We start from the raw sequence: 24861 nt of genomic DNA on the forward strand, positions 1-24861 counted from the left end.
AGACTCGATGGGCCGAATGACCTCCTTATTCACTGTAAATTCTATGATTCTATGACTCTATGATTCATCTCATTCTCTTTTGATGCTTATGGTTAAATCTATTTCCGCCACCCTATGGGGCAGGGTATTCCAATTCCTAACCACTCAAGTTGAAAAGATTTCCAAAGATTTACAAATATGGTTTCTGATTCTTTGGCACGGTAGCACAGTGGTTAGCACTGTTGCTTCACACCTCCAGGGTCCCAGGTTCCATTTCTGGCTTGGGTCACTGTACGGAGTCTGCACGTTCTCCCCCTATCTGCGTGGATTTCCTCTTGGTGCTCCGGTTTCCTCCACTGTCCAAAGATGTGCAAGTTAGGTGGATTGGCCATGTTAAATTGCCCTTCGTGCCCAAAAAGGTTAAGTGGGGTTACTTGATTATGGGGATAGGGTGGAGGTGTGAGCTTCAGTTGGGTTCTTTTTCCAAGGGTTGGTGCAGACTTGTCATTTTTCAGACTGTGGTGAATGGACTCCTTCTGCACTGTAAATTCTTTGAAATCTTAAATCTGTCCTCTGTGGTTATTGACCCTGTAGTTATTGGATCTAGTTTTTCTTTATTTTCGCGATCTACATGATTTCATTTTGCATTTGAACTTATAAATAATTAATATATTAAAGTTCAATAAAGTCCATTAGTTTGATCGGACGTAATAGAGCATAAAGTATTTCAAAATGATTATAGTTATAAGCTACAAAAGTATAATTGAACTAGCTTGATAATAGAGTCATTTTAACCACATGTAACTGTTTTTAAAAATTACTCGATGTTTGCTTTTGTGTTCGAAATTTGTTCAACAATCAGTGTGCAAGGATTCAATGCAGGTCTGGCTGAGATGACATCCATTACAAAGGAAGCTCTAGAAAAATGGATCTTCGATTACATCAATGCCACGGGTAGGAAAAAAAAATCCAAGAATTATTTGTTGAACTGGCAGATTCACTTTGAAGGATGATTTAAATTAATTTCAGTTTAGCGATTGTTGGTGATCCAGGAGTTAGGACTAAATTATATGACAATTATATCACACAGCTGCAGATTAAAATATAGCAAATGTATCATCTATTAGAAATATCTAACGGATAGAAGGTTAGGGGTCATTCCATCGAAAAGTGTTCCCATGGAAACCATGAAAATGTGAGCGAGAACTGGGCCTAGAGTGTGTTGTGATATGCTTCTTCATGTAGCATAAGCTGCTTCTTTGATGTATGCTCTGACAAAGGAAGGTTCAGACTTGGAGATAGGTTTAACAAATTTATTGAACAGTTAACAATTCTTCTACTTGAGTTTGACTCTCCTGCTAATCTTGCTATATTAACTCAGTCTAAGTAATCAGTCTGCTCTAAGCCATGCGGTGGGTGTGAACCTTCTGATCTGCCCCTGTCCTCTGAGTGTCACCTGTGGAAAGAGAAAGAGCATGTGTGCCCTGTCCTATTCTATGGGTTGTGTAAATGCCCCCTTGTGGTAGTGTCACCTCTGGGTGTCTTGGCTGCCCATTGGTCGTGTCCTATTCCATATGTTCATTAGCTGTATGTCTGCATGTCATAATGTCTCTGGTCCTCCCTCCAGTGTTTACTTAGTCTTAGTGTATTTACATTAACCCCTTGTGTATTTACAGTGATGCGTATCACCACAGCATGAATTCCATGCCAACACCTATTTGGCTATACACTGTTAAGTAATGGGTTAAGAGACATTGCAATTAGTTGTCTCATTTATGTTAAGTGTCCAATAATTGACACTGATATGTAAAGGGGCTTCAGGTGGCCTCTGTGTCTGGTGATGGTAGAGTTTTGTGCAGAGTCTGTTGGAAGAAATAAAAGTGTGCTGGTGAAAAAGGAACAGAACTTTTGTCTCTTCATACCACAGCATCTTATACGTCTAACATACATGGTGCTAATAAAGCTGAACTCAATTGCACGGGGATTCAGAAAATAGTGGCACATCTCGATTGTCATGATACAACAATGTGGTGTAAATGTCTATGGCTTCCTTTAGTTGCACCATTTATCAAATGAAAAGGCAACAAGAAGTGTACAGAAAAACACCAGAGGATTTTAACTGATATTTCTAAAAATACACAGTTGAAAGTTTGGCTCACGAAGGAAGTACATTTTACTGAAAGTAATGTTCTGAATAGCCCACATTGGTTGCAAGAATTGTCATTTTTTTAAATGTGTTTCACTTTTTAAACATAGGTGTGAGTTGCATCACCAATACCAGTGAATCCAAGGAGTGGCTGATGAAGAATTGGGAATTCATTAACGATCTTGTTCAGGTTGCGAATCTTACAAGCCAGAAAAAAAAATCCAGTGCAGTAAGTCCCCAAGACTAGGGGAGATTTTTGCAGGGATGTGGGAAGGGAGTTGGGAAGTACTTTTGATCAAAAAATGTCAATGATGTGCAATGCACAAAGGACCATCCTCTAAATTTTATCTCTGATACCTGAATGATAGAAAACAAAGCTTGTTCCATTTCATTTGAATTTATACTTAGAGGAAAATATCAAAGATGGTAGACAATTTTTTGGGACAATTTTCAGCTTGGCCTGACAGTGAAAGTACTGCTCATTTCCCACCCAAAGATATTGCAATAAGCCCAAAGCCATTTTGAGTACGCGGCTTCAATTGTTTACTTCCAGTAATCATTGAGCACTGCACTAGGACTCAAATCGCTGATGGGAAATCTGGTGATTGCTATCTGAGTTAAAAGTTAATCTTAATGAGGGGGAAATAAATCATTAGACTGGAGCAGGTCATGGCCTTGCAGTAAGCCAGAATGTTTTTATGTGACCAGGAGTAGTACGCTGCTCCTTAATATGTTTTTAAAAGTTTACCTTTCCTGTTTTCAAATGGCCTACAATGGCCCTTTAAGGACCACTGATTAGCCTGCTCAACAGCATGTGCACATTTCGGGGTTTGATTAGTACAATGTAAGTAAACATCTGCCTAAAATGGCGAGACTGCACTCCTTGTGTACGCGGTTAGGATATACAAAAAGAAAAGCGGTTTCTTCTTTAGCATTTGAACTTTTCAAAAGATAGTAAATATTTGTTTTTTGTCAAATCTAATGTTTGCAGAAATATGTATTATATTAAATATCAGTGTTGACTCCTCAAAACTAGTATTTCTGCAAATAATCGTAACGCATTGTGACTTGATATTCTTTAAACATAAATGCTGCCATACTCTAAAAAGAAGATAGAATGATGTAAATGATCATCAAATTCTTTTTAGGTAATTGGCAACCAGTTTATCTGTTTCTCTCTGTTAATCTGAAGTAATCAATTGAAATGTCGCCAAATTAAAATAAATGAATTAATTCTATTTTTTATAAATTTTATTAATGATTTGAATTTTCGCAACAAAATCCTGCAGGATTGGGAAAAAAATATTTTGGAGATTTTGATGGGGAATATACCTAGCTCCATGGGGTCAAAGTAGCACTAGTGTGGTTACTTGTTTCCTAAGGATGGTTAGCCTATTGAGGCCAAGTTTCCTGACCCTTACTCTTGGGAATGTCCCTTTGTCTACGCAAAGACCAGGAAAAACTTTAGACCTGTTTTACCAGTTTTCCATGTCAATAATTTTCCATCTAGGATTTCCAAGGAGTGTTTTAGAGTGTGGAGAGCTGGGTCTATTAGATGCCGTCCCAATACTGAAATACAGATAAGGTGGAAGGGGTGCATTCTTGGTCCACTGCCTCATTTCTGCCTGGGCACCCCAACTCAAGGATGCCAGGAGTAATGACACAGCGGCCTGCCTCAAAGGTTTTGCTGCTTAAATCCAGCACTCGGGTAGGAGAGAGGCGCAAATGTGCAGAAGATATCAATTTAGTTGATTGGTATTGATAGTTTAAAAGGATCGGGAAGCTTTGTGCCAATGCATCCACTACTAATTCACAGAGCATAATAGCAAGTATTTTGCGAGTATTCATGCAGATACTCGGATAAATGAGCTCTGTTTAAAACAATATATAAAATCTAAGTAAAATTGAGAATAATTGGTAGTAAAAATAACTTTATGTATTTTCAATTTTCTTTCAGGTTAGCATAACAGTGATTCAAAACGAGACAGTCAGGGGCACATTACTCAATAGCCTCTTTGTGAACCTAAAACCAGTGTTTCCAGTATTTACACCAATTAATTACACAAACTGGTTCCAGAAACAGCTACCAATACTGCTACCCAGTATTTCTGGTTCCGATCTTGCCAGCATACCCACTAACATAACATGTGAATCTTATCAGGCAATGTGAGTATACTGTTACTGAGAATATATTGGTAAAAAGGGCAGACTTTGTTTTCAAAATAAAGAATGCAACCAGATTCAGAATTTTCATTTGGATGTGGTTTCAAAACAGATTTCTAACTTTAAATAAAAATAACTAAGAAATCAATCTTGAAATCTCAGGTCATCCATTTTCACTGTAGAATGCTAACCCAGGGATGGGGTCTGTTTGGTGGCAGGCTGATTGTTCAGCCTAGTGACACAACTTGCGGTTTCCAATTTCTCCTCCTTGCCTCCCAGTTAGCCAACATTGTAAATGGCTCTGCCTCTTAAGGTGTTGTTCCTCTCCTATCTAAAACTGCCATCACTTCTTCGAGCAATTCTGCTCCAAAGCCAACATTTACCCCTTTGTCCTGGCAAACCACTGTCCGTCTCCAGTGGAAGATGAAAGCATTGTCACCTCCGAAATTCATTTCCATCTTTCCCAGAATTTCATGTTTGAATTTCTCCAATCAGGTAGCCATCCTTGCCATAGTACCAAAATGGAACTTATCAAAGTCACAAATGACATCCTATGTGACCAAGATAAAGGTAAACTATTCTTCACCAAACTTCTCGTCTTATCTCCATCCTTTGGCATGACTGACTACACCATCATCCTCCAACACCTCGCCATGTTTGTTCAGTTGTGTTTGACTTGGTTATATGCTTGTTCATTACATTGTAACCATTGAACCACTTGCAAAGGCTTCTCAAGACTGTTATCTCTGGTGTTGCCCAAGGATCTATCCTTGGCCCTCTCCTATTTCTCAAAGATATTTAGGTTAGGTAGATTGGCCATGCTAAATTGCCCTTAGTGTCCAAAGAGGTTAGATGGGGTTACTGGGTTATGGAGATGGGATGGAGGTGTGGGCTTAAGTAGGGTGCTCTTTCCAAGGGCCAGTGCAGACACGATGGGCCAAATGGCCTCCTTCTGCACTGTAAATTCTATGATTCAACGATATCCTTCCCGTCAGCAAGATCATCCAAAGGTACAGCGTTATGTTTCACATTTAAGCTAATGATATCCAGTTTTACCTCACCTTCACTTTGACCCCCCACTGTTGCTAAATGTTCTTTAAAAATTCATTAACAGGATGTGGGTGTTGCTGGTTAGGACAGCATTCACTGCACATCCCTGATTGCCTTTCAGAAGGTGTTGGTGAGTTGCCTTCTTGAACCTCTGCAGTCCCTAAGGTGTAGGTACACCCACAGTGCTGTTAGGGAGGGAGTTCCAGGATTTTGACCCAGTGACAGTGAAGGAACGGTGTTATATTTCCAAGTTAAGGTGATGAGTGACTAGGAAGGTATCTCCACATGGTGGAATTCCCAGGTTTCTGCTGTTCTTGTGCTTCTAGATGCGTGGAGGAATGATGGGAAGTCTATTAAAATATATCCAATACCATGACTTTATTCATCCAGGATCAATCTGTACAAAAATATTGAGAGTTAAGTGCCCAATGAAGGGTCATGTCCCGCACAGTCAACATTTTACCAGTGAGGACTCCACAGCATGGGGAGACCGGCAGGTAAACCCTGGTTGCCCCCAAGTGGGTTCTCAGAAAGGAAAAAGGCCTTATTGCTGCACCATGGTCAACAGAGGGGCACAGGTTGCAAAGCTGCTATCCACCAGCAGCTCAGGAGGTGGGCAACATCTTCAACTGGGCAGCAGCTGCTCTTTTCATTGACTGTTGCCAGTAAATTACTGCTCAGAGTCCCACAGCCAGCTCACATGGGGGCGGGTCCCACTTTCGGGCCCTAGCATCAGGACTTCTTAATTTTTCAAAAAATGTAGCCCATTAAATTACCGGTCCCTTGTGCTTACCTTTACAGAATGAAAGGATTTGACAATGTGTTAAACTTCACAGTATCGCAGCTTGAAAACATCCACAACTTTAGCAATAACATCCTCGCCCATCAGCTCATTTCATCAGGTAATGCATACAAAAGTGTTTGACGATACAACATTTATTTTCTATCTTTGTGAAGTATTATGGCTTTGAATTAGCAACTTTTTAATTCTTACCAAAATTACTCTTAAGTAGTCATTCATTATGTTCAGAGTCTTAATCAAGCTTCTTAGTGACTTGCTATGTTGGATGATTCTGCGATAGAGGACAGCTACTTCACTGGCACATCTGCAGAAATCATTAGCAGGAACTCCCATTATCCCATCTCTACTCATTACTGCATCACTGCATCGGGGCAGCACGGTAGCATAGTGGTTAGCTCAATTGTTTCACAGCTCCAAGATCCCATGTTCGATTCTCGGCTTGGGTCACTGTCTGTGCAGAGTCTGCACATCTCTCCATGTGTGCATGGGTTTCCTCCCACAGTCGAAAGATGTGCAGGTTAGGTGGATTGGCCATGCTAAATTGCCCCTTAGTGTCCAAAATTGTCCTTAGTGTTGGGTGGGGTTATGGCTCATGGGGATAGGGTGGAAGTGTGGGCTTGGGTAAGATGCTCTTTCCAAGAGCCGGTGCAGACTCGATGGGCCGAATGCCCTCCGTCTGCACTGTAAATTCTATGAAATCTATGAAATCAGGATTCACATTCAAGATAATGTCTATTCCACCAGTTTCTCGGTAATAAATCAAATATAATTGTAGTCTGTTTGGAATGAAATGTGACATAAACATCCTTCTGTTAAACAGGAACAAATGCTGCAATATTATTTCAGAGGGTCACAGACACTACCATCCCTCAATTGTATAAAGCAGCGTTTCCCAAACTTTCCAACCATGGAACCCTTTTGACTTCCCATGAGTATTGACGGAACTCCGAGAAAACATATTTACGATATTAAAGATATAAACCACAAAAAATATATAATGCTACAGATACAAAAATACAAAAACAAATTTATGAATATGTTTTCTATTTCTTATGTGTATATAATTATTATCATTTGAAAGTTATTTTATTCAATAAATACTTCCAAGTTTTGTCATTTTTAATATGAAGAGTAATTTCGATTATTTTGCTCACAAATTAATTTAATACTGGAGTGCTGGGTCCTATTTCCGACATGCGCACCACACAAACAGACCCTCTCTCTCTTGTGCCAGCACAAGGGCACCTCTCTCTCTCCAAAACACACACACACTCACCTATCTCTCTCACACACACGCCTCGCACTCACACACACACACTTGCATCTCACTCACACGCGCAAGTCTCTCGCAAAATGCGCACGCACCTCTCGCAACACGCACACACACCTCACGCAACACGCACACGCGTCTCTCGCAACATACACAGACACACCTCTCGCAACATACACGCACACACCTCTCGCAATATACACACACACCTCTTGCAACATACACACACACCTCTCGCAACATACACACACAACTCTCGCAACACACACACCTCTCGCAACACACACACCTCTCGAAACAAACACACACAACTCTCGCAACACACACACCTCTCGCAACACACACACACCTCTCGCAACACACACACACCTCTCGCAACACACACACCTCTCGCAACACACACACCTCTCGCAACACACACACCTCTCGCAACATACACGCACACACCTCTCGCAATATACACACACACCTCTTGCAACATACACACACACCTCTCGCAACATACACACACAACTCTCGCAACACACACACCTCTCGCAACACACACACCTCTCGCAACACACATACCTCTCGCAACACACACCTCTCGCAACACACACCTCTCGCAACACACACCTCTCGCAATACACACCTCTCGCAACACACACCTCTCGCAACACACACCTCGCAACACACACCTCTCGCAACACACACCTCTCGCAACACACACACACCTCTCACAACACACACACCTCTCACAACACACACACCTCTCGCAACACACACACACCTCGCAACACACACACACCTCTCGCAACACACACCTCTCACAACACACACACACCTCTCGCAACACACACACCTCTGGCAGCACACACACACACCTCTTGTAGCACACACACACTCACATCTTGCAACACACCCACACAACTCTCGCAACACACACACCTCGCGCAACACACACACCTCGCGCAACACACACACCTCGCGCAACACACACACCTCGCGCAACACACACACCTCGCGCAACACACACACCTCGCGCAACACCCACAACCCTCGCGCAACACACCCACACACCTCGCGCAACACACCCACACACCTCGCGCAACACACCCACACACCTCGCGCAACACACCCACACACCTCCCGCAACACACACACCTCGCGCAACACACACACCTCGCGCAACACACACCCCTTGCGCAACACACCCACACACCTCCCGCAACACACACACACCCCTCTCGCAACACGCACACACCCCTCTCGCAGCACACACACCCCTCTCGCAGCACACACACACCTCTCGCAACACACCCACACCCCTCTCGCAGCACACACACACCCCTCTCGCAGCACACACACACATCCCGCAACGCACCCACACACCTCCCGCAACACACCCACACCCCTCACGCAACACGCACACACCTCTGGCAGCACACACACCCCTCTCGCAACACGCACACACCTCTGGCAGCACACACACCCCTCTCGCAACACGCACACACCTCTGGCAGCACACACACCCCTCTCGCAACACGCACACACCTCTGGCAGCACACACACCCCTCTCGCAACACGCACACACCTCTGGCAGCACACACACCCCTCTCGCAACACGCACACACCTCTGGCAGCACACACACCCCTCTCGCAACACGCACACACCTCTGGCAGCACACACACCCCTCTCGCAACACGCACACACCCCTCTCGCAACACACTCACACCTCTGGCAGCACACACACCCCTCTCGCAACACCCACACACCTCTCGCAACACACCCACACACCTCTCGCAACACACCCACACCCCTCTCACAGCACACACACACCCCTCTCGCAACACGCACACACCTCTGGCAGCACACACACCCCTCTCGCAGCACGCACACACCCCTCTCGCAACACACCCACACCCCTCTCGCAGCACACACACCCCTCACGCAACACGCACACACCTCTGGCAGCACACACACCTCTGGCAGCACACACACCCCTCTCGCAACACACCCACACCCCTCTCGCAGCACACACACCCCTCACGCAACACGCACACACCTCTGGCAGCACACACACCTCTGGCAGCACACACACCCCTCTCGCAACACACACACACACACCTCTGGCAGCACACACACCCCTCTCGCAACACGCACACACCTCTTGTAGCACACACACACACCTCTCGCAACACACATACACCTCTCGCAACACACACACACATCCCGCAACGCACCCACACACCTCTCGCAACACACACACACCCCTCTCGCAACACGCACACACCTCTGGCAGCACACACACCCCTCTCGCAACACGCACACACCTCTGGCAGCACACACACCCCTCTCGCAACACGCACACACCTCTGGCAGCACACACACCCCTCTCGCAACACGCACACACCCCTCTCGCAACACACTCACACCTCTGGCAGCACACACACCCCTCTCGCAACACCCACACACCTCTCGCAACACACCCACACACCTCTCGCAACACACCCACACACCTCTCGCAACACACCCACACCCCTCTCGCAACACGCACACACCTCTGGCAGCACACACACCCCTCTCGCAACACGCACACACCCCTCTCGCAACACGCACACACCCCTCTCGCAACACGCACACACCTCTGGCAGCACACACACCCCTCTCGCAACACGCACACACCCCTCTCGCAACACACATACACCTCTGGCAGCACACACACCCCTCTCGCAACACGCACACACCTCTGGCAGCACACACACACCTCTTGTAGCACACACACACACCTCTTGCAACACACATACACCTCTCGCAACACACACACACATCTCGCAACACACCCACACACCTCTCGCAACACACCCACACACCTCTCGCAACACACGCACACCTCTCTCGCAACACACGCACATTTCTCTCGCAACACACACACACCCTTCTCCCTCACACACACACACACCCTACTCAGCCACACACACACAAAGAGCAAAGAAAATTACAGCACAGAAAAAAGGCCCTCCAAGCCTGCACCGACCATGCTGCCCATCTGAACTAAAACACCCTACTCTTCGGCGGACTGTATCCCTCTATTCCCATTCAATTCAAGTATTTGTCAATATGCCCGTTTAAAAAAAAGTAAATTTAGAGTATCCAATTCATTTTTTCAAATTAAGGGGTAATTTAGCCTGGCCAATTCACCTATACTGTACATCTTTGGGTTGTGGTGGCAAAACCCATACAAACAGGCGGAGAATGTGCAAATTTCATCTGTACAGTCACCCAGGGCTGGGATCGAACCTGGGACCTCGGCGTTGTGAGGCGCAGTGCTAACTATTGCACCACCGTGCTGCCCTGTCAAGACGCCTCTGAAAAGTCATTTTCATATCTGCTTCCACCACCTCCCTCACCACCGAGTTCCAGGGTCCCACCAACCTCTGTGTAAAAAAACCTTCCACGTGCATTTCTTTAAACCTTGTTCCTCGTACCTTATACTTATGGCCCGTCGCAATTGCCTCTTCCACCCTGGGAAAAAGCTTCTGACTATCCACTCTGTCCATGCCCCTCTTGTAGACTTCTATCAGGTCGCCCCTCAACCTCCGTCATTCCACTGAGAACAAACCAAGTTTCTCCAACCTCTCCTCCCAGCTAAAGCACTCCATATCAGGCAACATCCTGGTAAATCTTTTCTGTACCCTCTCCAAAGCCTCCATATCCTTCTGGTAGTGTGGTGACCATAATTGAACACTATAGCCGGGATTCTCCCCTACCCGCCAGGGCGGGGGGGTCCCGGCGTAGCAGAGTGGTGCCAACCACTCCGGCGTCAGGCCTCCCCAAAGGTGCGGAATTCTCCGCACCTTTGGGGGCTAGGCCCGTGCCGGAGTGGTTGGCACCACGGCGACTGGTGCCAAAACTGGCGCCAGCGGCCTTTGACTCCCACCGCCTGGCGCTTGGACTGGCCGAAAGGCCTTCGTCGGTTCGCGCATGCGCCGGTGCATCAGCTGCCACTGACGTCACAACCGTGCATGTGCGCTGGGGGATTCACTTCCACCTCCGCCATGGTGGAGGCCATGGCGGCGGCAGAAGAAAAAGAGTGCCCCCACGGCACTGGCTAGCCCGCCGATCGGTGGGCCCCGATCGCAGGCCTGGCCATCGCTGGGGCACCCCCCGGGGTCCGATTGCCCCGCATCCCCCCAGGACCCCGGGGCCCATTCGTGCCGCCAATCCCGCCGCCACCAGAGGTGGTTGAAACCACGGTGGCGGGAGAGGCCTGACAGCGGCGGGACTTTGGCCCATCACAGGCCAGAGAATCGCCGCAGGGGGCTCGCCGATCGGCGCGGAGGGCACGCAAATCGGCGCGGCGCGATTCCCGCCCCCGCCAATTCCCGGGTGGTGGGATTTTCGCCAGCCCCTGGCAAGTCACTGACCCTGTGGGGGGTCGGAGAATTTCGCCCTTTATTCCAAGTGTGGCCTAACTAAAGTTCTGTACAGCTGCAGCATGACTTTCCAATTTTTAAACTCAATGCCCCGGCTGATGAAGGCAAGCATGCTGTATGCCTCCTTGACTACCTTCTACACTTGTGTTGCCACTTTCAGTGACTCTTTTGGATCTCCATGGCTTCTCTCGGGCTTCACTGCCTAGCCTCTATCATCCGCTGCCCTTCTTGGCTCCCATGGCCACAGCTCCCTGTGGCCTCTCTTGGCTCTTGCGGCCCCAACCCCTCTAGGTCTTGGCCCGTCTCAGCACCGGCCCCTCTTGGCTTTGGCCTCTCCCGTCCCATGGGTGCAACCTATCTTGTTCTACTGTCCAACCGCATTCATTCATGGCTTTGCCTTTTGAGTTTCAATTGACTTTTTCCAGTATTTCCAGCTTGTTCAATCAGAGGCTGGCTTCTCAGTACATTGGCTGCTCATAGGCTGACTAGTGCACCAATCATTAACCAACAAAGTGAAAAAATCACCTGGAAGGCCAGTTTAAAAAAATATATAATGGACAGGCTTACCACAAAACCCTTAATGAGTCCTGCAGAACCCAGTTTGGGAACCCTGGTATAAAGGATCTGCCTCCCGTATTTGTACAGCTAACAACATTGCTTGTTTCTCTCTGGGTTCTGCAGGTACTGGATGTACAATGAACATGACTGAAAATCATAAGCGGATACAACAGAAGTTTCAGCAATCCTTTCAAAGCTCGCCATACGGCAACTTTTCAGCTCTGAACTTCTCTGGAGTAAGTTGAACTTACTGGCTTCCAGACAAACGATATAATGCAGCATTTTTAATTGAAGAGGAAACACCATTTATGTTTATTAAATTGCTTTTTAAATATCATTGTAGCTTTGATAAAGCAACATTCTATTTTTTTAGTTTGGATTGTTGGACCGCCTCACTCCTCAAATACTTGCGGGATTAACTGTGAACTCAGATGCATTGAATAACACAGAAAAAATTAGCCAGATCATTGACACCCTTGTAGGCAGAAATGCCAGTGCCTTGTATGCAGACTTGGCTCAATTTGTTAATGATATTCAAGAGGTAAGATAACTTTCCTTTTGTTTTTGAGGCTTCCAATTGACATTGTGACTTTCAAAAGACTTATTTGAGTCATAAAATCTTTTCTCAATTTAAACAACCTGCGGGAAGATTTGGTGTGAGCTGTTTTGGAAAACAGCGTAGTTGCATAAGGCAAATAAAAGGTGCCTGTGTTTGATGAAATAATTGGGCTGTAACTTCCTCGGAGTGGCAATCGGCATTGGAATTAGTGCCCAAGTCTAGAGTCCAGAAATGCAGCACATTGTGAGCTTTAAGTGTATGATTACCTCCTCCGTTGTGTTGTGTAGAAATGTGTAAAAGGTTTGGCAATGATTTAGGGGTAATTTTCACACATAAAAGTGTGAAGATATGCCCATCCAGTGCTTTCAGTGTTGACCTTGTGGAGTCAGGGCATCCTTCATTTAAATGGGGCGTGGCAAAGGTTTTAAACTCTGAAAGTGGGGAGTAGGATCTACAAGAAATATAAGTGGCCTAAATAGAAACAAAACAGCAAGAAACCATAGGAAAGAATAAAGGGAGGACGTTGTTCTAAAGCAATGATTCAACACAGAGAGACTGAATCCTAGTAAAATAATTAAAAATGTCTGTACAGCAATACATATTGTGCGGAATAAAACAGCGGAGTTGGAAGCAGTTGGAGAAACAAACCCCATAAGGCGTGATTCTTCGGCCTTGTTACACTCAGCGTAACGAGGCCGGAGAATAGCAGGAGAGGCCAAAAATGAGATCTGCGTCAGGTGCCAAACAATTTGCGATGAAACCGGCCCGCTCCCACAGGTGAAATTGGGATCTTGCCATAGCATGGCGAGAAACCAATTATCACCACTTAAGCCCCATTTCCATTCAATCAACGATGGCGACCCCATAGCCAACAGCATCCCGTCATTCAGCGACCTCCCCCAGCAGTTGCTCACACTGGCGCCGATTAGTACTCCTTTTTAAAAATGTGAACCTGGAGGAAAGGGTTGGGGATGCCTGGCGAGATGGGCAAAGGATTCGGAGTTCAGCACTCATTGCAGAAGAAAGTGACAGTGGCATCATGATGGTTGTGTAAAAAAGAGTTTAACATACTGCACACTACCACACTCCCGTGCTGCCTTGTCTCGTGTGCTGACCTGAAGAAGTGGCATCATCACAGGGGTAGAACTCGTGGCAGCTAATGCCCACTGTTGCCATTCCATGGGACGGGTCTGGGGGGGCACTCAGCGCCCCTTCCTCCTGGTCGGTGCCCTCAGGGCCCTGGGATCTCCCTTGGGATGGAGAGGCAGCTGGTTCAAGCCAAGGCTGATCCTGCATCATCTGGCTCTATCTGGTAATATCTATTGAAAATTATCTTAATATAATATTCATAAAACAATGACAAAAAAGAACAAAAGTATGATGAAACCCAGGTTAGTAGATTGGAGAAAAGCTGATTTTGAGGGGTTGAGAATAGAATAGAATTTAGGAAAATAAAATGGGTAACATTGTTGACAAATAAAACAACAATGGGGAACATTTAAAACGGTGTTCAGTAGAGGGCGGGGAAAAATGTATTGCTGTAATTGTGAAGAGTTTTGGTAGACCACACCTGAAATACTGCATACAGTTTTGTCTCATCTGAGGATGTATTAGCCAGATGAAACCCTGGAATGGCGGAACTGTCTTCTGAGGAGAAATAGAGGAAACTGAGCCTGTAGTCTCTAGAGCTTCGAAGAATGAGAACTCATCACATTGAAACTTACAAAACTCTTAACAGGGCAGAGGTCAATAGGAAGTTTCCTCTGATTGGGGAAAAGAATCAGGGACACCATCTCAAAATAAGCATGGGCCATTTAAGACTGAAATGAGGAGCAACTTCTTTACTAAGTGGGTGGTGAATCTTTGGAATTCTCAACCCCAGAGGGCAGTGGAAGTTGACATTGAGCATGCCCCCCGCCCCCCCACCCCCCCACCCCGTGTCCAGGTCGTAGGCAGAATATAGATAGATTGGAGAGTTGGGCAGAGAAAAATACAGATGGAGTTGAATCTGGACAAATGCGAGGTGATACATTTTGGAAGATCAAATTCAGTTGTGAATTATACAGTAAATGGCAGAGCCCTGAGGAGCATTGGCATACAGAGGGATCTGGGCATTCAGGTCCATAGTTCCATGAAAGTGGCAATGCAGGTGGAATGGTGGTCAAGTAGGCATACGGCATGCTTGCCTTCATCAGCTGGGGCATTGAGCAGAAGAGTTGGGAGGTAATGTTACCGTTGTGGGCCACATTTGGAATATTGTGTTCAGTTCTGGTTGGCACACAACCAGAAGATGTGGATGCTTTGGAGACAGTGCAAAGAAGGTTTACCAGGATGTTGCCTGGTCTGAAAGTTGTTAGCTATGAGGAGAGGTTGAATAAACTCGGATTGTTTTCATTGGAAAGATGGAGGCTGAGGGGAGACCTGATTGAGGTCTACAAAATTATGAAAAGTATAGACAGGGTGAATAGTCAGAAGCTTTTTCCCAGGGTGGAAGACTTAATTATAAGGGGGCATAGGTTCAAGGATGAGAAGTGCAAAGTTTACGAGAGATGTGCGGGAAAGTTTTTCACAGAGGTGGTGGGTGCCTGGAACGCATTGCCAGTGGAGGTGGTGGAGGCACGCACGAAAGCAACGTTTAAGATGTATCTTGACAGACACATGAACGGGCAGGGAAATCACTGAAAGCTTCATGGATGCTCAGCCTCTCGTACATTATTTGACCTGATCTCAATGTGGACACTAGAAAAGGATGATGTTGGTTGCCACCACGCCAATAATAACAAAAATAATCCTGTCATGTCTAAGCTGTCGCCACCAAAGCACGGCATTTTTATACCAACAGATAAAAAAAATGACTGCATAGGATTGATAGCCCCAGGGAAACTTGGAATAAACATGAACACTTATTAATTTTGTCTTATTTCCATCTGAAAATACTTTTGTGGTCCACAAATAATTAATATACTTGACTATCCTTTCATTTCAGATGAATATTACAATTTTTCAAAATGCGAAAGTAAGAGGCTTGATGCTGAGCAAGATCATTCTGCTGTTGGAACCCCTATTTCCATCATTTAATACCAATGACTACACTGACTTGTTCAAGACTAAATTATTTCTGCTGTTGCCAAGTATTACAAGAAAGGAGCTTGCCATCATACCCACCAACATAAGCTGTGAATCTTACCAAGCCATGTGAGTATACAGAGTTGTCTGAGAAAGACAAATTAAAGGACAAATTTTCAGCATTTGTAATATGGTGACTGCTAATGGTTGATACAATGAACTGTCATGACCTAGCTCTACAAATTGTCCAGGAGAATGTTAACCCCGAAGCAGAATTACAGAGAATATACAACATAGAAACAGGCCATTTGGCTCAACTAGTCTGTGCGAGTGTGGTTGGTTTAACTTAGTTGGCTGGACAGCTGGTTGGCGATGCACAGTAAGGCTAACAGAATGGAGTCAATTCCCATACCGGCTGAGGTTATTCATGAAGGCCCCACCTTCTCAAGCTTGACCCTCGCCTGAGGTGTGGTGATCCTCAGGTTAAATCACCACCAGTCAGCTCTCCCCCTCAAAGGGGATTGTAGCTTATGGTCATCTGGGACTATGGTGACTTTACTCCACATGAGCCTCAACCTAGTCATCTGCCCCATCTCAGTCCTTCAGCACATTTTTCTGTTGTCTTTTGTCACATATTAGAGTGTTCCTTTTTTGAGAGTTATGGCTGGAAATATGTTACAGAAAAGTGCATTTGTGTGTAATGGTTTTCTGGAGTAAATTCCAGAAGAAAAACTAGAAACTTATAAATGGATGTGAACTTGCTATTTCATTCATGTTCGAATATAAAATAGGAATTTGCCAAATCTTCTCAGGTCAGTGTAGTGAAGGATTAAAGCTTTTAATTCTGTGCAAATTCATGATTAGAGTTAAAACTGTGAGAAATATATTGCAATTGTCATTCTACTCTTACAACAGCTAAATTATCGCGGCACAGTGGATAGCACCGCTGCTTCACAGCATCAGGGACCGGGTTCAATTCTGGCCTCGGGTGACTGGAGTTTTCACATTCTCCCGTGTCGGTGTGGGTTTCCTCCAGGTGCTCTGGTTTCTTCCCACAGTTCAAAGATGTGCAGGTTAGGTGGATTGACCATGTTAAAATTGCCCTTGGTGTCCAAAGACGTGCAGTTTAGGTGGGTTACGGGGATAGGTCAGGGGAGGTGCCTAGGTAAGGTGTTTTTTGAGAGGATGTATGGACTCAATGAACCAAATGGCCTCCTTCTGCCCCTGTGTGGATTCTATGATTGTCAAAATGGATGGTGATTGGCTTGTCTCCATTAAAATGGTGGGGAGGATATTTAACTAATTATTTTTTGAAATAAATTAAGAATATCCAATTGTTTTTCCAATTAAACGGTAATTTAGTGTGGCCAATCCACCTACCCTGTCCATCTTGGATTGTGGGGGTGAGAACCACGGCAGACACAGGTAAAGAATGTGCAAACTCCACACTGACAGTGACCCGGGGACGGGATAGAACCCCAGTCCTCAGCTCTGTGAAGCAGGCAGTGTTAATCACTGCGCCAAGTGGGCACCGATAGTGGGCCAGGGCTCACCGTTGGGGGCACCCCCAGGGTCAGATCACCCCACCCCCCACCACCCCCCCCACCCCCAACCCTCCCCCCCCCGCAGGACCCCGGAGCCCGCCTGCGCACCAGATCCCGTGGTAAGGGACCTAGTCTAATTTACGCCGGCGGGACTGGCAAAGAACCAGCAGGACTTCGGCCCATTGCGGGCTGGAGAATCGCCGGGGGGGCGCTGTGAGCAGCCGCCGATCACGTGGCACGATTCCCACCCTGCCGAATCTCCAGTGCCGGAGAATTCGGCGGCCGGCGGGATTCTCCACCCGGGGGGGGGGGGGGGGTCGGAGAATCCTGCCCATGGTGTGGCATAAGATTACAAAGTACTCACAGCCTGAGAAATATAGCTGCTGATCCCTACCAAACATTTAAGAAATAAATTTAGAGTAGCCAATTATTTTTTTCCAATTAAGGGGCAATTCAGACACCTAACTTGCAATCTTTGGGCTGTGGGAGGGAATCCATGCAGACACAGGGAGAATGTGCAAATCCACACAGACAGTGGCCTGGGGCAAGGATCGAACCCGAGGTCTCAATGCCATAGGCAACAGTGTAACCACTGCGCCACCATGCCACCCTACCATGGCGAGTTATATATTTAATATGATGATATATACCCTTGTTTTTAAATTTTGCAGCATTCAGAGCCTGAATGATGTGTACCTAAACTATCAAAGTCACAGCGTGGAGAGGTCTACAACTTCAGCAAACAACTTCTGTCCTTTAAACTTAGTTCAGCAGGTAATGTGCAAAGAGTTTTGATAGTAGTAGTGTTTTCTATTTAACAACAAATAAAGCCATGTAATGAATACACAGCATTGATATTGTGTATCTGAGGTGAATGGTATCTGTTATTGTAAAGAGAAGTAAAAAACATGGGGAAAACGACTTTAATCTAAGATTGTCTCTGTAATGGTAGTAAAATCAATTTACTTTTAGTTTTTCTATCTTGAAGAAAATTCCTGTATTTCTTTCAATGGTTGAGCCCATGTCTGCAAGAGGCATGTCAGATCTACTGCTCACAAGGTGGTCTAAATATGGTGCATCTCTTATTGCCCTGTCTTGAGTGCTGAGCTGTTCAGTCCTGATGAAGTCTGGCCATTGTCATTCAAGACTATGGAGTAGGCCAATATCCATTCAACAAAATGGATATTACCTCAAATTAACCACAATTGCAGGTGTCAGTCGAACACTTGCCTGTGACACATGCTAAAATCTGTCTTAAACAGCTTGTACCCTTCTTATCCTGCCAGCTACTCCCATGTTTGTAAGTTAGGAAAAACTAAAATCATTTTCCATAATCTCAGTTAAAGAAGTCAAAAGAAGAATATTTATGTGCAACATGAATGTCTGAAGCATTTACCAGCTTACCACAACAGTGATTACTTCTGGGAATCTTTTGGGTATGCATTGAAGTCAGATGAGGGGAAAATATTTGCACGTTTATACTAATGCCCATCTCAAACTGTACTATTTATTTTTATTTCCTTTTTAACTGAAATGCAATTAGTACAAATTTTTGACAATAGAAGCTAAGAGAAATATTGTGGAACCATTTGGATGCCTGATAGTTGGGCTAGCATGTTGCTCATGGTCTAACTAGACGGCATAGACTTAACAAAATGGGTCAAAATCACATGAAAATAACTTATTTAATACAATTGCTATAAAATAATTAAAAATTCCACACCAAAGTCAGAGGGTTTAGTGGAAACAAGAGAAGAATATCAAAAATGAAAACCGTTTTCATCAATGCAAAACAAGCAGTTTGTGGAAAAGAATGGAATGAAGTCACAAACCCAATGAACATAGCATGACGCACATCATCTTCATTAACTCCCCATACCTTTATATGCCTCAATAGGGCATAAATTCATCTTATATTTCCTACTAAATGGATTGATAGAATATGTTGCAAGATGGAAGCTCGAGCAGCTTAAGAGAAATGGTCTATTTATCCTTGAAAATATAACAGGGATTCTAAGTAGCACCCTGATTTGCATAGTAAAGAGGTCAAGTGCTTGAAATAGATGGCTGCCTAGGGAAAAATGGCAGAGCCTGAGTGTTGGTGTTACTGTCTACCTAACCCCATGGGCATTTTAGCACCTATAAACCATTGATTTGGCAAGCTTGACATTAGACACAAAATTTAAGAAAGTTTTCAATATTTGGTTTGGAATGCAGAAACGTCTAAGTACAGAGCTATTTACAGTGAGACTGAAATGCGATGGGAAGGGGATTTTAATTGGGAATGGGTGAGGTCCAATCTATTTTAACTTATTTAGCTGCCGCTGCCCAAATGGTGGAAGGAGGCAACTGGTTAACATTGTCCAGTCCAGAGAGAACTATCCTCCTTTTCTGCATGTTACAGGTTGGGGAATGTAGTACATGTCGGACTCAGAAACAGTACCCTCAGTGTGATGAAAAGAAACAAATGACCTGAGACTAGGATTAGCTGTGGACTGTACAGAGACCTGCGCAGAAGGCATGACATTAGCTCATAATTTTGGCTATACCCTATATATGTGTAGAAAGTTGTGTGTTATCAACAAACAGTTAATGTTCATACAATCATTTGAGACTCGCAATCTCTTTGTGAGTCCAGTGCTGAACATACAAAATGGTGGCAGCGAATGGAAAATGCCGAACCTCCAAGAAGGTGGAGCAGAAATTCAAAAGCTGGAAAATTAGAGGAGCAGCATTCTGACCTGACTGAAAGCACCTGAAGTTAAGTTGCAGAGGGAGATCACCTGAAAGAAGCTGTATTTCAGAATTGGAAGCAGTAAGGCAGAAGAAAAGATTCCACTGTGCAGTGGAGGACTCTGAAAGCTATTGTGGCGGGCCATTGTGAATTCCATCAGAGCGGAGTAAAAAGATGTGGTGGGTTGAGCAAAAAAACATTAAGTTCTAAACCAAGCCTAGTTAGAAAGCTACAGCGTTGTACAAAAAGTCAGAGCAGCCTGTTTCTGAAAGCACTGTGGCCAGCCTTGGTTCCGAATTGGCACCATACCAAGTGGCGGCTGAGCTTGCGATAAGAAAAAAAGTGAAAGAAATCGTAAAGTTTAAATACCAGCCAAAGCCGACAATCTAGAGTAAAATGCCCAAAGATCCGCCGATATCACAAGGAGGCCAAATGAGTAAATCACTGCACAAAACTAAATACAAAGTAGTCGGGATTGCCATCACCACTGGAGCCTGCCAAAATGCAACAAGTATGGGAAGGCTCTTTGGGGGCGAAAAATGGTTGCTGCGGAGTCATCTTCAAAACCTGCACAGCATTTAAAGCTATACTTTAGTTTAACTTTAAAGTGTCATGGTCAACAAATCAATATTACCAGACCAAGTTGGAGTGATCCAAGGGCCAGACAAAAACCACAGAATTTGGGGCTTTGACTGTCATGGACAAAAGAGCGAATGCCAGAGGTGAGGTGAGAGTGACTGCCCTTCACATCAAGGCAGCATTTGACCAAGTTTGTCTGTTGTATGTGTGTCTATATAGAGGGTGAGTTTAAATTGGGAGGGATTAGGAATTAGATAATAGTTAACATGTTGAATCTGCTGCATATTTAATTATAGTCGTTATTAATAAGCTTAACTGTATTTACATTTACAAGCCTGGTGACTGTGGTTATTGGGTCGCTATGGGCCAATCAGGTGTTTTTGAGGAATTATTTATTAATTTTAATTTTGTGTTGTGACTCAGGATAACGTGAGACTGAAATTGACCGCACACTAGTCCAGCGGGTCAATGTAGTGTACAAACACTCATGGTGCTGTTAGGGAGGGAGGACCATGATTTTGACTAAGGAGCAAAATATGGGTCCAATTTAGGACGGTGAGAGTCTTGAAGGAGAATTGTAGGTGGTGGTATTTCCATGGGTCTGCTGCCCAATGAACTTGTAGATAGTAGAGATTGCAAGGTTTGAAATGTGCTATGCAGTTTTTCACAATCACAGTGCATCCTGTGATTAGTGTACATTGCTATCATGGTGCACTGGTTGTGGAGGGAGAGAATGTTTAAATGGTAGATGGGATGCCAATCAAAGAGGTTTCTATGTCCTGGATGGGAGTAAGCTTTTTGACTGTTGTTGGAGCTGCACTTATCCAGGCAAATTAAGAGAATTCTATCACGTTCCTGACTTGAGCCTTGCAGATGGTGGACAGAGTTTGAGGGTTAGGAGATGAATTACAGCCACAGAATTTTCAGCCTCTGAAAAAAGATATGAAATGAAATGAAATGAAAATTGCTTATTGTCACAAGTAGGCTTCAATGAAGTTACTGTGAAAAGCCCCTAGTCGCCACATTCCGGCGCCTCTCCGGGGAGGCTGGTACGGGAATCGAACCGTGCTGCTGGCCTGCTTTAAAAGCCAGCGATTTAGCTGAGTGAGCTAAACCAGCCCCTATAGTTGGGTCTGTTACGATTCTGGTTAATGATGATCCCCAGGATTTTGATGGTCAATTGGCGGTGGCATTCCAGGCGGCAGTGCACTCCTACCCACAGGTTTCCCAGCGGTGTGGGGTGGCTTCAATGGTAATTTCCATTAACAGCAGCGGGAAGAGAATCCCATCACCAGCGAACGACATGCCATGACACACCGCCGAGAAACATGTGGCTGGGAGACCGGAGAATCCTGACCAATGCTGTGAAATGGAATCTGAGATATTGAGAGAACTATTATAATCTCAGAGAATTACAGAATCCTCCATTATCATTGTATAATTGTATAAGGAATTTACTACACATGTAGATTTGGCTGAAGAACAAAGTTGAAATTTGCTTTACAGGTTCCCTGGGTATTCCATGCGAATCTAACACGAATGGTACCCGTGACTGGTTACTGAAGAACTTTCATAAATTCATGACAGAGGTTGCCTATCCAGATTTACTACTTCTGAACAAGAACTTCTCTGCAGTAAGATGTCTACATTTACCCATGTATTATATGGTTTCAAAACAGATATTGGATACTAATTTTCAATTCTCTGTGCTTTAGCACTTAGTGCTTTAATGGTTTTAAAATAACTGCATTTGTTTTCAATAGTTTGAAATACTGGACCTTCTGAGCACACAGCAACTCTCTGGACTGACTCTAAAGTCATTGAATAACACATCTCACATCAGTATGATCATCGAAGCTCTTGGAAATAGAACCTACAATGACTTGATTGTCTACATTACCCAATTTGTTAACAATACACAAGTGGTAAGATTTTCTTTGGATAATAATTATCTTTATCATTGTAACAAGTAGGCTTACATTAACACTGCAGATGTTACTATGAAAATCCCCTAGTCGCCACACTCCGGCGTCTGTTCGGGTACACAGAGGGAGAATTCAAAATGTCCAATTCACTGAACAAGCACATCTTTTGGGACTTGTGGGAGGAAACCGGAGCATCCGGAGGAAACTCACGCAGACACGGGGAGAACGTGCAGACTCCACACAGACAAGTGACCCAAGCGGGTATCGAACCTGGGATCCTGGTGTTGTGAAGCAACAGTGCTAACCGAGATGTGTTTAGCTTAACTTGCAAGTTGGTTTGATTACATGTAACATTATTCGATTTGAATTGTTAGATTTCATCAGCAGTAAGAACTTGAATAGCAAGGGAAGAGTGTCGCTACTTTTCTGATCTGCACGTAAAGAAAATTACAAATTTGTGTTGCTTTATTTTCAGGAAGTTACCAAAATAATAGGGAAGAGATGTTTTGTAGCTCTGGCACTTCATTGAAGCAAAAGAACCAGTATTAACCAGAAGTTGATACGTTAGGCATTCCCCTGAATTATGTTAATCACAGCTTGTGGACTGAAATGCTAAAAAATTTTATGACATTAGGACTGGAGAATTGCTAATGTTGTCCCTTTGTTTAAGAAGGGTAGCAGGGATAATCCAGGGAATTATAGACCTGTGAGCTTGACGTCAGTGGTAGGCAAACTGTTGGAGAAGATACTGAGGGATAGGATCTATTCACATCTGGAAGAAAATAGACTTATCAGTGATAGGCAGCATGGTTTTGTGCAGGGAAGGTCATGTCTTACAAACCTAATAGAATTCTTTGAGGAAGTGACAAAGTTAATTGATGAGGGAAAGGCTGTAGATGTCGTATACATGGACTTTAGTAAGGCATTTGGTAAGGTTTCCCATGGCAGGTTGATGGAAAAAGTGAAATCGTATGGGGTTCAGGGTGTACTAGCTAGATGGATAAAGAACTGGCTGGGTAACAGGAGACAGAGAGTAGTGGTGGAAGGGAGTGTCTCAAAATGGAGAAAGGTGACTAGTGGTGTTCCACAGGGATCCGTGCTCGGACTACTGTTGTTTGTGATCTTCATAAATGACCTGGAGGAAGGTACAGGTGGTCTGATTAGCAAGTTTGCAGATGATACTAAGATTGGTGGAGTTGCAGATAGCAAGGAGGACTGTCAGAAAATACAACAAAATATAGATAGATTGGAGAGTTGGGCAGAGAAATGGCAGATGGAGTTCAATCCAGGCAAATGCGAGGTGATGCATTTTGGAAGATCAAATTCAAGAGCGGACTATTGGTCAATGGAAGGGTCCTGGGGAAAATTGATGGACAGAGAGATCTGGGGGTTCAGGTCCATTGTACCCTGAAGGTGGCAACGCAGGTTGATAGAGTGGTCAAGAAAGCATACAGCACGCTTGCCTTCATCGGACGGGGTATTGAGTACAACAGTCGGCAGGTCATGTTACAGTTGTATAGGACTTTGGTTAGGCTACATTTGGAATACTGCGTGCAGTTCTGGTCGCCACATTACCAGAAGGATGTGGATGCTTTGGAGAGGGTGCAGAGGAGGTTCACCAGGATGTTGCCTGGTATGGAGGGTGCTAGCTATGAAGAAAGGTTGAGTAGATTAGGATTGTTTTCATTGGAAAGACGGAGGTTGAGGGGGGACCTGATTGAGGGCTACAAAATTATGAGAGGTATGGACAGGGTGGATAGCAACAAGCTTTTTCCAAGAGTGGGGGTGTCAGTTACAAGGGGTCACGATTTCAAGGTGAGAGGGGGAAAGTTTAAGGGAGATGTGCGTGGAACGTTTTTTACGCAGAGGGTGGTCGGTGCCTGGAACGCTTTACCAGTGGAGGTGGTAGAGGCGGGCACGATAGCATCATTTAAGAGGCATCTAGACAGGTATATGAACGGGCGGGAACAGAGGGAAGTAGACCTTGGAAAATAGGAGACAGGTTTAGATAAAGGATCTGGATTGGCGCAGGCTGGGAGGGCCGAAGGACCTGTTCCTGTGCTGTAATTT

General features: G+C 44.8%; 1 protein-coding gene and 1 long non-coding RNA gene across 2 annotated transcripts in view; one reads left to right on the top strand and one right to left on the bottom strand.

Moving 5' to 3' along the window:
• Positions 1–24861, bottom strand: part of LOC119978725 — a 131909-nt gene that overhangs the window by 78763 nt on the left and 28285 nt on the right. The window lies entirely within an intron of this gene.
• The window catches only part of LOC119978724, a 139992-nt gene continuing 131161 nt past the window's right edge, over positions 16031–24861 (top strand). The window contains exons 1-4 of the mRNA XM_038820558.1: positions 16031–16138; positions 18225–18327; positions 22373–22500; positions 22630–22791. Of these exons, the coding sequence (XP_038676486.1) occupies positions 22447–22500; positions 22630–22791 (216 nt within the window). The 5' untranslated portion in view covers positions 16031–16138; positions 18225–18327; positions 22373–22446. The remainder of the gene's footprint in view (positions 16139–18224; positions 18328–22372; positions 22501–22629; positions 22792–24861) is intronic.

This window comes from Scyliorhinus canicula, chromosome 15, assembly GCF_902713615.1.
Source record: "Scyliorhinus canicula chromosome 15, sScyCan1.1, whole genome shotgun sequence".
NCBI classification, from domain to species: Eukaryota; Metazoa; Chordata; class Chondrichthyes; order Carcharhiniformes; family Scyliorhinidae; genus Scyliorhinus; species Scyliorhinus canicula.